A 13,923-nucleotide genomic window follows, 5' to 3' on the forward strand; every position below is an offset into this window, starting at 1 on the left:
TCAGGCCCTCCTATGACACACACCCCAGTTTGTAATTATATATTGTTTTGGTGGTGGAGGATCACTGGATTGATGTCTGCCACCCCAATCGGCTTTCAATTCTATGTTTTACTCTTCGCTGTGTCCACAGTATTCGACAGGTAACAAACTCTTGCTCAGTGTTTGTTAAATGGATGGATGAAAAGGGTTTTCAATCAGAGGGGGAATGTGGTCAGATGTGCTTTAGAAGGACTTCTCTAATGTGAAAGTTTGGAGGTGGTGAGACCCAGTCACTGCCAGCCACTGGATTCAGGAGTGAAGAGGGTTGTCTGGAGGCGGGGAGTGGCGCGGGGATGGAAAGCAGACAGTGAACCTGGGGAGGGTTTAGCAGGAAGACAGGGCAGGCCCTGATGATTAACTGGATGGAGGTGAGGACCAGGGAGGGGTCAAGAGTGACTCCCACGTTTCTGGCTTCGACACCTGGTACCTTGACTCCAGGTGGGGAGCACCTGGGAGGAACGAGGCAGTAGGTCCCTAGACCAAGTCAACAGAAACATGGAAAAGTTCTCAAAATCTTTGTGCCCAAACTCCTCTGTGCCCAAACTCTATCTAGCTCGGTCCGGTGTACTTGTCCAGTCTCACCCGACTCCGGGCACGTAGCCCACGGCTCCTCCCCCAAGCCCCACTCTTTCTCCTCGCAGGGGGCTTTTAAGACTCAGCTTCAAGAACATCTCTTCTGGGATCCCTCCCCAGTCCCTCCACCCCTTCCTGAGATTAAATGTTCTCTGCTGTTTCCGGGATTCACTGTATCAGAAATGTTTCTCTGCCTATCTCTCCTATTTGATTTTAAAATGCTGCTGTAAAACATGATACCATTCTATTTTAATTTCTAATTGTTTACTGATAATAAAAATAAAAGTGTTTTTTTTTTTTTTTTGCGGTACGCGGGCCTCTCACTGCTGTGGCCCCTCCCGTTGCGGAGCACAGGCTCCGGACGCGCAGGCTCAGCGGCCATGGCTCACAGGCCCAGCCGCTCCGCGGCATGTGGGATCCTCCCGGACCGGGGCACGAACCCGTGTCCCCTGCATCGGCAGGCGGACTCTCAACCACTGCGCCACCAGGGAAGCCCAATAAAAGTGATTTTTAAAGTATCGTGCCTGTATCCAGTAGCCATATTAAAGACACTTAATTCTTATAAATTACTTTGGATTTTTTTAAATTACAAAATCATGTTGTCTGTGAATACAAAGATCTTTTCTTCCTTCCTAATCTTTGTGACTTTTCTTACATGTTTCATCATTGTATTAGCTAAGACAACCAATATTTCATACTAGCTGTAGTTTTTGTTTGGAGGTGTTTATCCATTACCACTGTTTTTTTTAAGGCAACATACAGTTGGGTGCTATTCTTTAAGTCCAACTTAGGGACTTCCCTGGTGGTCCAGTGGGTAAGACTCCACGCTCCCAATGCAGGGGGCCCGGGTTCAATCCTTGGTCAGGGAACTAGATTCCACATGCATGCCGCAACTAAGAGTTCGCACGCCTCAACTAAAGATCCCGCATGCTGCAACTAAGACCCGGGGCAGCCTAAATAAATAAATAAATAAATATTTTTAAAAATAAATCCAATTTAACACTGTCTTTAACTGAGGGTATTTAGACTATTTACAATTAATGTGATTATCAGTACAGTTAGGTTTAAGTCTATCATCTTGCTCTTTGTTTTCTATTTGTCCCATACATTCCTTTTTTCTTAATTCTTCTGGATTAATTAAATATTTTGTATTCCGTTTAACTTTTTAGTGGCTTATTAGCTTACTGTTTTGTTACTCTAAGTGGTAGCTTTAGGATTTGTGGTATACCTTTAACTTAACACAGTCTATCTTCAAGTAATATTATACCATGCCACATATCGTATAAGAACCTTATAATATTTCTGTTTATCTCCACCCAAACTTTGTGCTATTGCCGTACATGTTGCTTTTGCACATATTAAAAATCACAGGGACTTCCCTGGCGGTCCAGTGGTTAAGACTCTGTGCTTCCAACGCAGGGCACAGGTTTGATCCCTGGTCAGGGAACTAAGACCCCACATGTGGTGCAGTGCTGTGTGGTGCTAGGGAGGGAATGGGGGGGAAGAGAGACCAAAGAAATTTTTTTTAATGAGAAAAAAAAATCACATAGAATATTACTGCTTTTGTTTAAACAGTAGATTATTATTTAAAGGGATATAAATAATAAAAATCTTTAAGACTTTTATGTATTTAGTCATTTAAATATAGACTATTTCCAGGGCTCCTCATGCCTTTGTTTAGATTCATATTTCGCTCTGGTATAATTATTCTTCTGCCTTAAAGACTTACTTGTAGTGCAAGTCTGCTGGTGGTGAATTCCTTCAGCTTTTGTCTTAAAAAATATTTCTCCTGCCTGACAGCCTTTTTGGATGTCCAATATTGCACCTGGCAACTGAAATCTGATTTTTTTTCTTTTTTTTCTGCCAAAAAAAAATTTCATGATTTTTTTTTTTTTTTGGCCATGCCACATGGCTTGTGGGCTCTTAGTTCCCCATCCAGGGATTAAACCCGGGCCCACGGCAGTGAGAGCGCCGAGTTCTAACCACTGGACCGCCAGGGCATTCCCCCATGATTCATTTTTTGAAAGATATTTTCACTAGGCATAGAATTCAGTATCACTCACAGTCTCAGAGCCTCAGGCCTGTGGAGGCCTCAAATACTACTAACGGTGGGCTGGCTGCTGTTACTTTGTGCTCAGGGCAGGGGCTGGGTGTTAGGCTTTCTTGTGTCCCTGTGCTTTCCATGGTCCCCACATACCTGTATCAGAGAGAGGGTCCTCCTCCGTGCTCTGACCCCGTCCCCGGTTGTAGACAACTGTTGCTTGTGGCTGGGCGCTAAAGTCGTGGTAGGAGCAGGTGGGACGCTGTTTGTTCCAATTCGGCCTCAAATCTCAGGCAGGCCCTTTGTACTTTGGCTTCAGGGGTGAGGTTTTCTTGGCATTCCTGTTCCTCCTACCTGTGGCCTCCAAACTCGGGCTGATAACTCTGGTGGGTCTGGGGTGCTTGTTCTTTGCACCACCCGTAGCAGGACAGCCTTCATCTGGTATCTGTATCTGCCCCGCCCCCAGCAGCAGAGACTTTCTGCTTCTACCCTTCCCCCAGCAGCAACAAGTCTTCGCCTGCGTCCTGGAAGAGGAAGGTGGGTTTTGCTTTTACTGTTTCTCTAGAAACAGTAAATCTCTGCCAGTGTCCTGTGGCCATAGTACCTGGTGTACCACCCCCAGCACCTTAAGACTTCGGCTCTGCAGGGGAGAAGGATCCCGGGAAGCTAGTGGGGCTTTGAGCTTGCTCCTGCACAGACACCAATCACCTCCTCGTTTGCACGGAGGTCGGCGGTGCTCTCTCCTTCTTGAGGACACCCGGTGAAGGCGGAGGGCTAACAGCTTCCAGGTGAGTGGGAACCGCCTTTGCGTCTGAGCACTGGCTTCAAGGCACATGACCTGTCACTCACGAACAGCCCACGCTTAGAAGGTCCTCGCGTCTGGTTTCACGCTCTGCTGGCACCATCCTGAATTCTTCATTTTTGAGCAAGTGTTCTCGTATTTTCATTTTGCACTAAGGCCCACAAATTAAGTAGCCAGTCCCGTTCCAAAGCGATGCAATAGCCCACGCTTGGCTTTTACAAATGTTAAAATCTTAGCTAAATTTTTCTTACCTGCTTATATAGCAGCTACCTTTTCTCCCACTGATGTGAGACAGAAGAGAGTCTGTGTGCCCCGTCTCTCCTCTCAGTGGATTTTCCCTCTTTTGAATTCAGTTTCTGTGTCTACCTCGCAGCCTCAGTCACCTGAGGGCTCAAAAATGTTACGCTTTTGTCTGTCATCCAGCCGTTTCTTGTCAGGGTGGGAGAAACATTTTTTGCAGCTTTCTAAGTGGATTTCTTCAGATCCTAAGTGTAAGTCCAAAACTGCTGTATGGTTTAGAACTTGCTATTTTCAGGATCTCAATTTCAGCTAGCGGAGCAATGAACTCATTAAGGCTAGTCTCTTCCCCTACACCCCACTCCCCGCCCCTTTAAAGAGGAATGTCACATTTCTTTTCAAATTTCCTTCAAAAAAAGATGGCTTTATGCTTTTTATTTTCTTTTCTCCCCACAACAAAATACACCTTAGTGTCACTATCAGTAGTAGAACAGCCTGAAATGACATTTATAGGTTGTTTCGATAACAGGCATCCATTGTGTCATTAAACCCAATTACTCAATTGATCTCCCACATCAGTCCATGACAGTGAGGGAGAAAGTTACGAAGTGAGGCAGGAACAGAGAGGAAGAGTAATAAAAGTAGGGGAAATTCTCTAAATAAGGGTATGTGGCTTGTGTGCTAGAGATAAACAGGTTATAGAGTGCACTCCTCATCATGCTGACTGCACACTATTTTTTTTTTCTTTTTTTTTGCGGTACGTGGGCCTCTCACTGCTGTGGCCTCTCCCGTTGCGGAGCACAGGCTCCGGACGCGCAGGCTCAGCGGCCATGGCTCACGGGCCCAGTCACTCTGCAGCATGTGGGATCTTCCCGGACCGGGGCACGAACCCGCGTCCCCTGCATCGGCAGGCGGACTCTCAACCACTGCGCCACCAGGTAAGCCCAACACACTATTTTTAAATACCCGTGCCAACTACAAATTGGCACTTGCCATCTACCTCTACAAGGATTAAACCATGTGCTGCTGCAGCGGCTGACCTTCAACACCCCCTGAAAGGAGTTCAGCGTGGAGGGCAGAAATGAGGCCTTCTGCACTCCGGGAAAAACTGGCAGAACAGGTCTTCAGAGAGTTCGATATTTTCAGAAGACAATTTTATGAGCCCAATTCTTGCATCTCCTCGTATCTGGAAAAGCACTGAAATCCCTGATGGTGACGTCTGCTCCTCGTACAAGCTTCTGCCAAAACGCGTGCTTCACAGCACACACCGGTCACTAAAGTCACGGAGAACACCGACCTCCGCCCGCCTCTCTGCCATTAGTTTCTCAGAGCTCCCTGAAATGCTGCCTCTCCCTCCTGGGCGATAGGCCTCATTTTGCCCCAAATAAGACTTAACTCACAACTCTCAAACGTTGTGCATTTTTTTTTTTTCAGTCGACACTCGGAATATTCTTTAGTATACTTAAGATGTAGGTCTTCTAAATTTTTCAGTATTACTCCTTCACTGAAGGATATTATTAAAAACAATAATAAACAGGCTAAACTGAAATAGGATTCAAGTTACTTTTCCCTGGGGCTATTCTTTTAAAAAATCTAAAGCTATTTTAAGTCACACCTCTCTCATATATCACTTGACAAATTACAAGTCTGTCCCCTTTTTTATCTTAAGCTTTTGATACCTTTAAACATCTTATCGTGGAAAATTATACAAAAGTAGAAATAAGAGTATAAGGTACCTCAATGTACCTTTTACTTAGCTTTAATATTTATTCATCTATATCCCCACATATTGTCCAACCACAATACCATCATCACACCTAGAAAAAATAATTCCTTAATCACGTTTCTAATTTTTCCAACTCATTGCACGAGGACTACAGTATAAAAGAATAGTATTATTAACCAAGAATCTAAAGATTTAAGGCATCTGTAGTTTCCCTAAACTCAGAGCAAGAATTAGCTTTTGTCACCAAGGAAACAATCAACCATCTATTTTTAGCCCTTTACCTGTACACATGACTGACAGTGTTTTTTCCTTGTGTTAAAGAAAAACGTATTGCCAGGCAAAGAAATGGCCCTAATGTTTTTGTGTTAGAAATTGGAGAGTGGGGGGCTGGAGGAACCTTTATTCTACAAATTTTAGGATCTATTTGTTAATGACTGAAATTTTAGCTTTTTAAAAGATAACACAGATCTTTTTAAAATGGCAGTAATTCTTTTCTGCAGTCAATACCCTTGGAAATGGATGTGGATGGACAACTGAAAATAGAGCCTGTGATCAGAACAGGTAAATACGGAAATGTTTGGATTTTTTTCTTTTGCATTTCTATTTGCATTTGAGTCTATTTCAAAGAAGTCTTTGAAAGGAACCCTGATAAAGAGATATCAACACCTAGAGGAACCAAAGAATCTATCCAGAAAAGTAAAAGTCATTCCTAAGGATGTCTTTACATTGTTGGGGGAAATGCCCTGAATATTTCTTGTACTAGTTATTTATTGCCACATAACAAATTTCCCCAAAACACTACAGCTTTACACAACGTGTATTACCTCTCCCACCGTTTCTGAGGGTCCGGAATCCAGGGTCTCTCATTAGGCTGCAGCCAAGGTGTCAGCCAGGCGTGCCATCCCTGGATATGACTGGGGCTGGAGGATTCTCTCCAAGCTCACTTGCAGAGCTGTTGGCAGGAGGCTCCCATTACTTGACACGGGGTCCTCTCCACCGGGCTGCGAACAGCATGATTCCGTCAGAGTAACTGATGAGACAGAGACAGAGAGAACCAAGAGAGAAGCAGCTGTCCTTTGTAATCTAATCTAAGAAAGGACATATCATTATTTCCGATTAATTCTGTTGCTCCTATGATCAACCCTGGTACATCGCAGGAGGTAACAGCAGGAACAGCAGCGTGAATACCAGGACAGAGGAATCCTTGGGGCCATCTGGGAGGCTGGCTCCACAGCCCCACCCCCTCCCAAGGGACACAAAGTCTCAACCCACTACGGCATCAGCTCCAAGTCCAGAATCTTACCTAAATCAGGTCCAGGCGAAGATGGGACTATGGGAGTATATGTAGCTCGTAAGCGCAGCTCTCAAGCAGTTCCTCCAGATCTGTAGGCCTGTGAACAGAAACGTTATTCCCCCCTCCCCTGGCCCAGTATAAACGCTGATCAGACAGCATGATTCCGCTCAGAAAGACAGAAAATGAACGGCACACAGAAGTTACTGGTTGGTGAGCAGTTCTGAAATCCAGCTTGAGCAAGTGTTAGAAATTCCTTGACTAGAACACAGTCTTCCTGCCAGTAAATGACTTTCCAACGGCTCTTTTTTTGTTTTGTTTTGTTTTTTGTGGTACGCGGGCCTCTCACTGCTGTGGCCCCTCCCATTGCGGGGCACAGGCTCCGGACGCGCAGGCTCAGCGGCCATGGCTCACGGGCCCAGCCGCTCCGCGGCATGTGGGATCTTCCCGGACCGGGGCACGAACCCGCGTCCCCTGCATCGGCAGGCAGATTCTCAACCACTGCGCCACCAGGGAAGCCCTCCAACGGCTCTTGACTTGGCCTTCGGAGGCCTTGGCCTCACTTTCTGAGTCATTCTTTTACTTGACAGGTTTACGACGGAGCCAAGCCGTTTTCTCGGCTTGCTTCCCAGCAGTAGAATTTGGGGGGTCCAAAGGCCTCTCTTCATTTTCACTTCTCTCTTTCAGTCCAAGCTGACCAGGTTACCACTGATATATTTTTTAAAACTTTGAATCATCTGTGAGTCTTATTCTGAGGCATCACCTTTGATCTGTCTCAGATCTTAACAAAGGATTTTACATTTACACTCTTGGCTTAATCTTTAGACTGTGCTTTCCTAAGAGTGCTCTTGATTTAATCTTCACTCTGAAGGCATTTAATTTTGCATTATTTGGCATCTTGCAAACCAGTGAGCCTGGTTCCTCTTTAAGTCCCTTCTTTAACTTCTCTCTTTGCTCTCACATTTTACTATAAGCAGCAAGAAGAAACCACTGGTATTTTCAATAATCTGGTTGGGAATATATTCAGCTAGATCTCTTAATTCGTTAGCTCCGTGGTTTTCCACTTCCCACATAACTGCACAAGCCCCGTTGCTGTCGGCAAGATTCAGTTCCGTGCCACACGGGCCTCTCTCCATGAGGCTGCCCGCAACGTGACTTCTTCCTCCATGTGAGTGACCGGACAGACAGACACCAAGACAGAAGCCACGGTCTTGTATACCCTAATCTCAGAGTGACACACACCATTTCTGTTCACTTTAATTGGCTGCACAGACCAACCCCGGTACAACCAGGGAGAAGGGCACACTAAGATGTGGCAGCCAGGGGGCAGGGATCACTGGGGACCACCTCGGAGCCTGCTATCACATTTCCTAAGTAGCATAATTACTTGGTAGCTTTTACAATAATCGGTTTTTCCACAAGGCCTAAAAATAGGAGGTCTTTTGTTCTTTTTTTAATCGATGGCACATAAGCATAGAAAAGTCTGGCAGGACCTACAGGATCGTAATGTCAGTCATGTTTATTTCTGGGTATTGAGATTATGGGTGATTTTATTTTTGTTTCTGTAACTTGGTTTCCCAGTGCTTTTATAATTAATTTATAATCAGAATTTTTTTTTCATTTTTTTCCATGTGGAATATTCCAGAGATAAAAAAAGGTAAAGGTTGAGACAACTTATTATTTTCAGACATTTTGTATAAAACATTACTAGACACTAGGTATTTCTGAAGGGGAAAAAAGGATATAATCCTTGCTTTTAAGGAATTATGTATTTGGGAAGACAAAAACACATCTATAATACATGTAATAAATTCTACAGAAGAGGAATAAAGGAGCATTAAATAAAGGGCAATACACAGAGGAACCAACTTAAACTGACTCCTTAAGACAGGTGGGAAAGAGAAAGGGCGTGGCTAGAACAAAGAGCCTTTATACCAGCCTTGGAGTTTGGACTTGGCATTACAGTGCGTGGATGCACCATTACAGGAGTATAAGCAGAGAAATGAAATGACCAGATATATTTTAAAAACTCACCTACACTGGTTTCATTGTTTTATCTTTAAAAATACTGATCCACCTGGAATGTTGTAAATGTTACATTTCAGCACAAGACAAAATGAAATAAATCTCAAACATTAGTTAACATTAGTACACACAATGTTTACTATCAAAAAGAACTTTAAAGCCTTAAAAGAGCTTTGACACGTCTTCAAAGTTTAATTTCTAGAATTACAGCAGAAAAAACATTCCTGCTGATAAGACTTTAAAGAGCTTGGCTGAACTGTGAAATGTTCAATGTGACAAAACAAACTGAAGAGGCAGAAACTGATAAATGGCATCAGCTGGCAAAGATACAAATTAATGAGCACCGTACTGTATACATTTCTATCTCGTTCTCATTTGGTACACTGTAAGATGGCACACCCCAAAAATTATTATATGCAGAGAGCAATCCTTTTCTAATCCTTTATGTCCATATATTTCCATGGAGATCAACATTAAAGTGTTTACTGCCTTGAGTGCAGTCAAGGTATGGCATGATTTTAATGTGAATCCTTTACTGTCCTGTAAGGTCATGGCATAACTGATTTAATGTAGAACAGGTAGTTCGCATTTCTTAACTAGCTGCTCTGTTCTTTCTCTTCCACGTTGAGTACAGTATCCACAGTTATTCCTATGTCCTGCAGTGACCAGCCTCTCTCCACTTCCAGAGCCCTTCTGGGAAAGGAAGTGGAAAGGCTGTATAGGGATGTGTGGTACCCAATTTTCACCATCCAGTCAAACAAGACCTAAAAGATAAAAAGCTTAGTTATCAAATACTGTACAGAATTGTGTCCCTCTAGATCACCGTGATATTTTACGATTCTTCCACTGTTAAATCATGCCCCTAGGAGTCATGAAACAGAACTTTCAAACCTTTCAAAGGAACTTTCAAGAGTTTATAGGAAAAGAGCATGCCGTGAACTTTGAGATGTGAATGACCTTTAATACCTGCTGTTTCAGAGAAGGCCTAGGGACTACTGGCACCTACAGACAGCAGAAGCATTTAACAATTAGGAAAGCCCCAAGCAAAGGGAATGGAAAGATGATCCAACAAAAAGGTTAGGAACAAAAGGTTAGAATTTGGGAAAAAAGTCATTTAGATTATAATCGAAGCCAACAGTCCACATCGAAATCACCCAGGAACTGTCGCAACAGACGTGTCCACGTCCCAGAGACTCTGCCTTTTGATAACCCAACACTCAATGGGCCATCCCTATACATGTATCACATTTCCTTTCATGAAGATTCCCTTAGTAACTGTCCAAATTTCCACTTATTATTGCCTAAAAACAATGCCTGCTGAAGGATGGTTTGTTGCTTTAGGAAGAAAGCTGAATGATAGAATGTTCTCAGGGGATGGTGGTGTATCAATTATAGGTAATCCCTGACTTCTACCACCATCCATGTACCTATTGATATTCCATGTAGTAAATGTGTATTATGTCATAGAGTGCCATAATTTTCCAATATATGAATATGCCTTCTTTTAACCAATCCTTCCATAAACACTTATACCTTTGACCATTTGTCTTATTTCCAAAGAATAAGTTCTCATAAATGGAATTACTGGGCCAAAAGATGTATTTTAAAATATATACTGGGCTTCCCTGGTGGCGCAGTGGTTGAGAGTCCGCCTGCCGATACAGGGGACACGGGTTCGTGCCCCGGTCCGGGAAGATCCCACATGCCGCAGAGCGGCTGGGCCCGTGAGCCATGGCCGCTGAGCCTGCGCGTCTGGAGCCTGTGCTCCACAATGGGAGAGGCCACAACAGTGAGAGGCCCGCGTACAGCAAAAAAAAAAAAATATATATATATATATATATATGTATATATATATATATATATATATACATATATATATATATACTGATAAATTATCCCACAGGAACAGTGATCTGACTTATATTCACATGAACAATTAATAAGAATCCCTGTTTTCTGCACACACTGCCCAAAACTGGTAATATTCTTTTTAATCTTTGACAACTTGATAGGTAGAAAACAGTATCCATTTTAATCTGCATTTCTCTGATTCTAAGTGAGGCCTAACATTCCACTGAGGTATTTCTATTTTTTTTTTTTTTTGGCTGTGTTCGGTCTTTGTTGCCACGTGCGGGCTTTCTCTAGTTGTGGTGAGCAGGGGCTACTCTTCGTTGCGATGCGCAGGCTTCTCATTGCAGTAGCTTCTCTTGTTGCGGAGCACGGGCTCTAGCCCACAAGCTTCAGTAGTTGTGGCACGTGGGCTCAGTAGTTGTGGCTCACGGGCTCTAGAGCGCAGGCTCAGTAGTTGTGGCACATGGGCTTAGTTGCTCCACGGTATATGGAATCTTCCCAGACCAGGGCTCGAACCCATGTCCCCTGCATTGGCAGGCAGATTCTTAACCACTGCACCACCAGGGAAGCCCACTAAGGTATTTCTTTTCCTTGATTTGTATAAGCTCCTTATAGAAAAAAATAATTTTTCCAAATTTTTAACTTTACGAACTTTATAGAATTTAAAAATTTTTATGTAGTCAAATCTGTCAGTATTTTCTATTATGGTTTATCATATTCTTGACATAGAAGGTTAAATGCAACAGTAAGGATAGAAAATTAGTTAGATAATTACAGAAATTTTTAACACACACATAATATGTTCAAATGCACTTAAAAGTAGAAATACACCCAAATATTAGTAATTGGCTTTGGTGCCAGACTGCAGATTAAAAGTTCTTTCTACTTTTCTATATTTTTCAAATTATTGCTAGTGAACACAGTATTGTGAAGTCTATTAGAACAAAAAGAAACAAGCTTTAAAGAATGATCTGAAAACTACATACAAGCAATGGGGTTTAGGTTAATAATCCATCAGGGATAATAAGAACAAAGTTAATACCACCTGCTTCCTAAAGCTTTGAAAGCATCTTACCCACCAAGCTGTGGAAATGTAACTAAAACAAAAAACAAATAAAAAAAAGAACTGAAAAAAATCTGAATGCAAAAATCACAGTTCAAGAAGGCTCAGCATACCTAATTCTCCAAATTTCTGCCATGTAGAGTACATATAAATCCCATTTACCAGGACTTCCCTGGTGGTGCAGTGGTTAAGAATCTGCCTGCCAATGCAGGAGACACAGGTTTGAGCCCTGGTCCAGGAAGATCCCACATGCCGCAGAGCAATTAAGCCCGTGAGCCATGGCCGCTGAGCCTGCGCTCTAGAGCCCATGAGCCACAACTACTGAGCTCACGTGCCACAACTACTGAAGCCTGTGCACTCTAGGGCCCATGCTCCACAACAAGAGAAGCCACCGCAATGAGAAGCCCGTGCACCACAACAATGAGTAGCCCCTGCTCGCCACAACTAGAGAAAGCCCGCACACAGCAACGAAGACCCAACGCAGCCAAAAAATAAATTTAAAAAGAAAAAAAAAATCCCATTTATCCTCACCTGATGGGAGTACAGACAACAGATAACACCTCCTCCCTGCATGGGAATAAACTACTGCCAAATTCAACACAAATATTTCTCCAAATATGATTTTCCTCACCTGTGAACTGCAAGACTTAAAAAACCTTCTCCTCAGGACACGCCCACTCGGACATCGAAGAGCAACAGTCACGACCTGAAGAATAAAAATGTTCAAATGAGAATTCCAACCACTGCTCTTTGCAATTCCAAAACCACTATTCCTACGAAACACCTGTACACAGTTCTAAGAGCTCACCTGGAGTTTTGTAGGAATTTAGCTCTGAGAGTTGTACACAAAAATTAAGGTCCAGATAAAATTCACCCTAAACACAGAAATAATTCTTCTAAACCTGAAAAACATCTTCCCACTGATTGAGAAGACCAGTGACAGAGCCTTCCAGAGAGGACACCGAGACGCAAGGCTTCTGTCTGCCAGACAATATCAAGACTGCAGCCGGGCTCTGAAAGTGACCTACCAAACCAAGAAGATCCAGGGCCACCTCAGAGTCTGCAGGCAAGACAAACACTAGACTGGAAGGAAACAAAAAGCTACCCTTTTCACTCCATGACTGCAGGCTGTGCTCCATGCCTACATCATGCATGCAGATGAGAGACAAGCCTGGAGCTGGTCCTGGTTGCTGGGGCTGCAGGAGACCCCCCTCCTGGGAGCAGCTTTGTCCGTTTTACGTGTTGAGTTTCCCCACCGTCTTTCCTCTGATAAAAGAGTTAAACAGCTAAAAAGAGCTTGCAACGTGCTAGTATGTTAAAGGACACTCTAAGAAGAAAAGAGTGGGAGAGACCGAGAGATTATCACACTAAGTGGAGTGAGAAAGACAAACACCGTATGATATCACTTGTATGTGGAATCTAAATATGATACAAATGAACTTACGAAACAGAAACAGATTCACAGACATAGAAAACAAACTTTATGGTTACCAAAAGGGAAAGCAGGTATGGGGAGGGATAAATTAGGAGTTTGAGATTAGCAGATACAAACTACTCTATATAAAAGAGATAAACAACAAGGTCCTACCGTATAGCACAGGGAACTCTATTCAATATCCTGTGATAGGGCTTCCCTGGTGGCGCAGTGGTTAAGAATCCGCCTGCCAATGCAGGGGACATGATCCCTGGTCCAGGAAGATCCCACATGCTGCAGAGCAGCTGGGCCCGTGTGCCACAGCTGCTGAGCCTGCGCTCTAGAGCCTGCAAGCCACAACTGCTGAAGCTCGCACGCCTGGAGCCCATGCTACACCAACAAGAGAAGCCGCTGCAATGAGAAGCCTGTGTACCGCAGCGAAGAGTAACCCCCGTTTGCTGCAACTAGAGAAAGCGCACGCCCAGCAACAAAGACCCAACTCAGCCAAAAATAAATAAATAAAGCCAAAAAAAAATCCTGTGATAAACCATAACGGAAAATATGAAAAAGAATATGTGTACATATGTAAACTGAGTGACTTTCCTGTACACCAGAAACTAACACAACACTGTAAATCAACTATACTTCAACTTAAAAACAAGAAAAGAGGGCTTCCCTGGTGGCGCAGTGGTTGCGAGTCTGCCTGCCAATGCAGGGGACACGGGTTCGTGCCCCGGTCCGGGAGGATCCCACATGCCGCGGAGCAGCTGGGCCCGTGAGCCATGGCCGCTGAGCCTGCGCGTCCGGAGCCTGTGCTCCGCAACGGGAGAGGCCACGGCAGTGAGAGGCCCACGTACCACA

General features: G+C 43.8%; 1 protein-coding gene across 3 annotated transcripts in view; it reads right to left on the reverse strand.

Moving 5' to 3' along the window:
* Positions 1–8,848: 8,848 nt before the first annotated feature.
* Positions 8,849–13,923, reverse strand: part of UBXN8 (UBX domain protein 8) — a 26,900-nt gene continuing 21,825 nt past the window's right edge. For 2 of the 3 annotated variants that reach the window (XM_007119031.1, XM_007119029.1), the window contains 2 exons: positions 12,280–12,354; positions 8,849–9,498 (listed from right to left, as the gene is read on the reverse strand). In XM_007119031.1, the coding sequence (XP_007119093.1) occupies positions 9,331–9,498; positions 12,280–12,354 (243 nt within the window). In that variant the 3' untranslated portion in view covers positions 8,849–9,330. The remainder of the gene's footprint in view (positions 9,499–12,279; positions 12,355–13,923) is intronic. The other variant, XM_007119030.1, reaches the window with a different exon arrangement.

This window comes from Physeter macrocephalus, chromosome 20, assembly GCF_002837175.3.
Source record: "Physeter macrocephalus isolate SW-GA chromosome 20, ASM283717v5, whole genome shotgun sequence".
NCBI lineage: Eukaryota > Metazoa > Chordata > Mammalia > Artiodactyla > Physeteridae > Physeter > Physeter macrocephalus.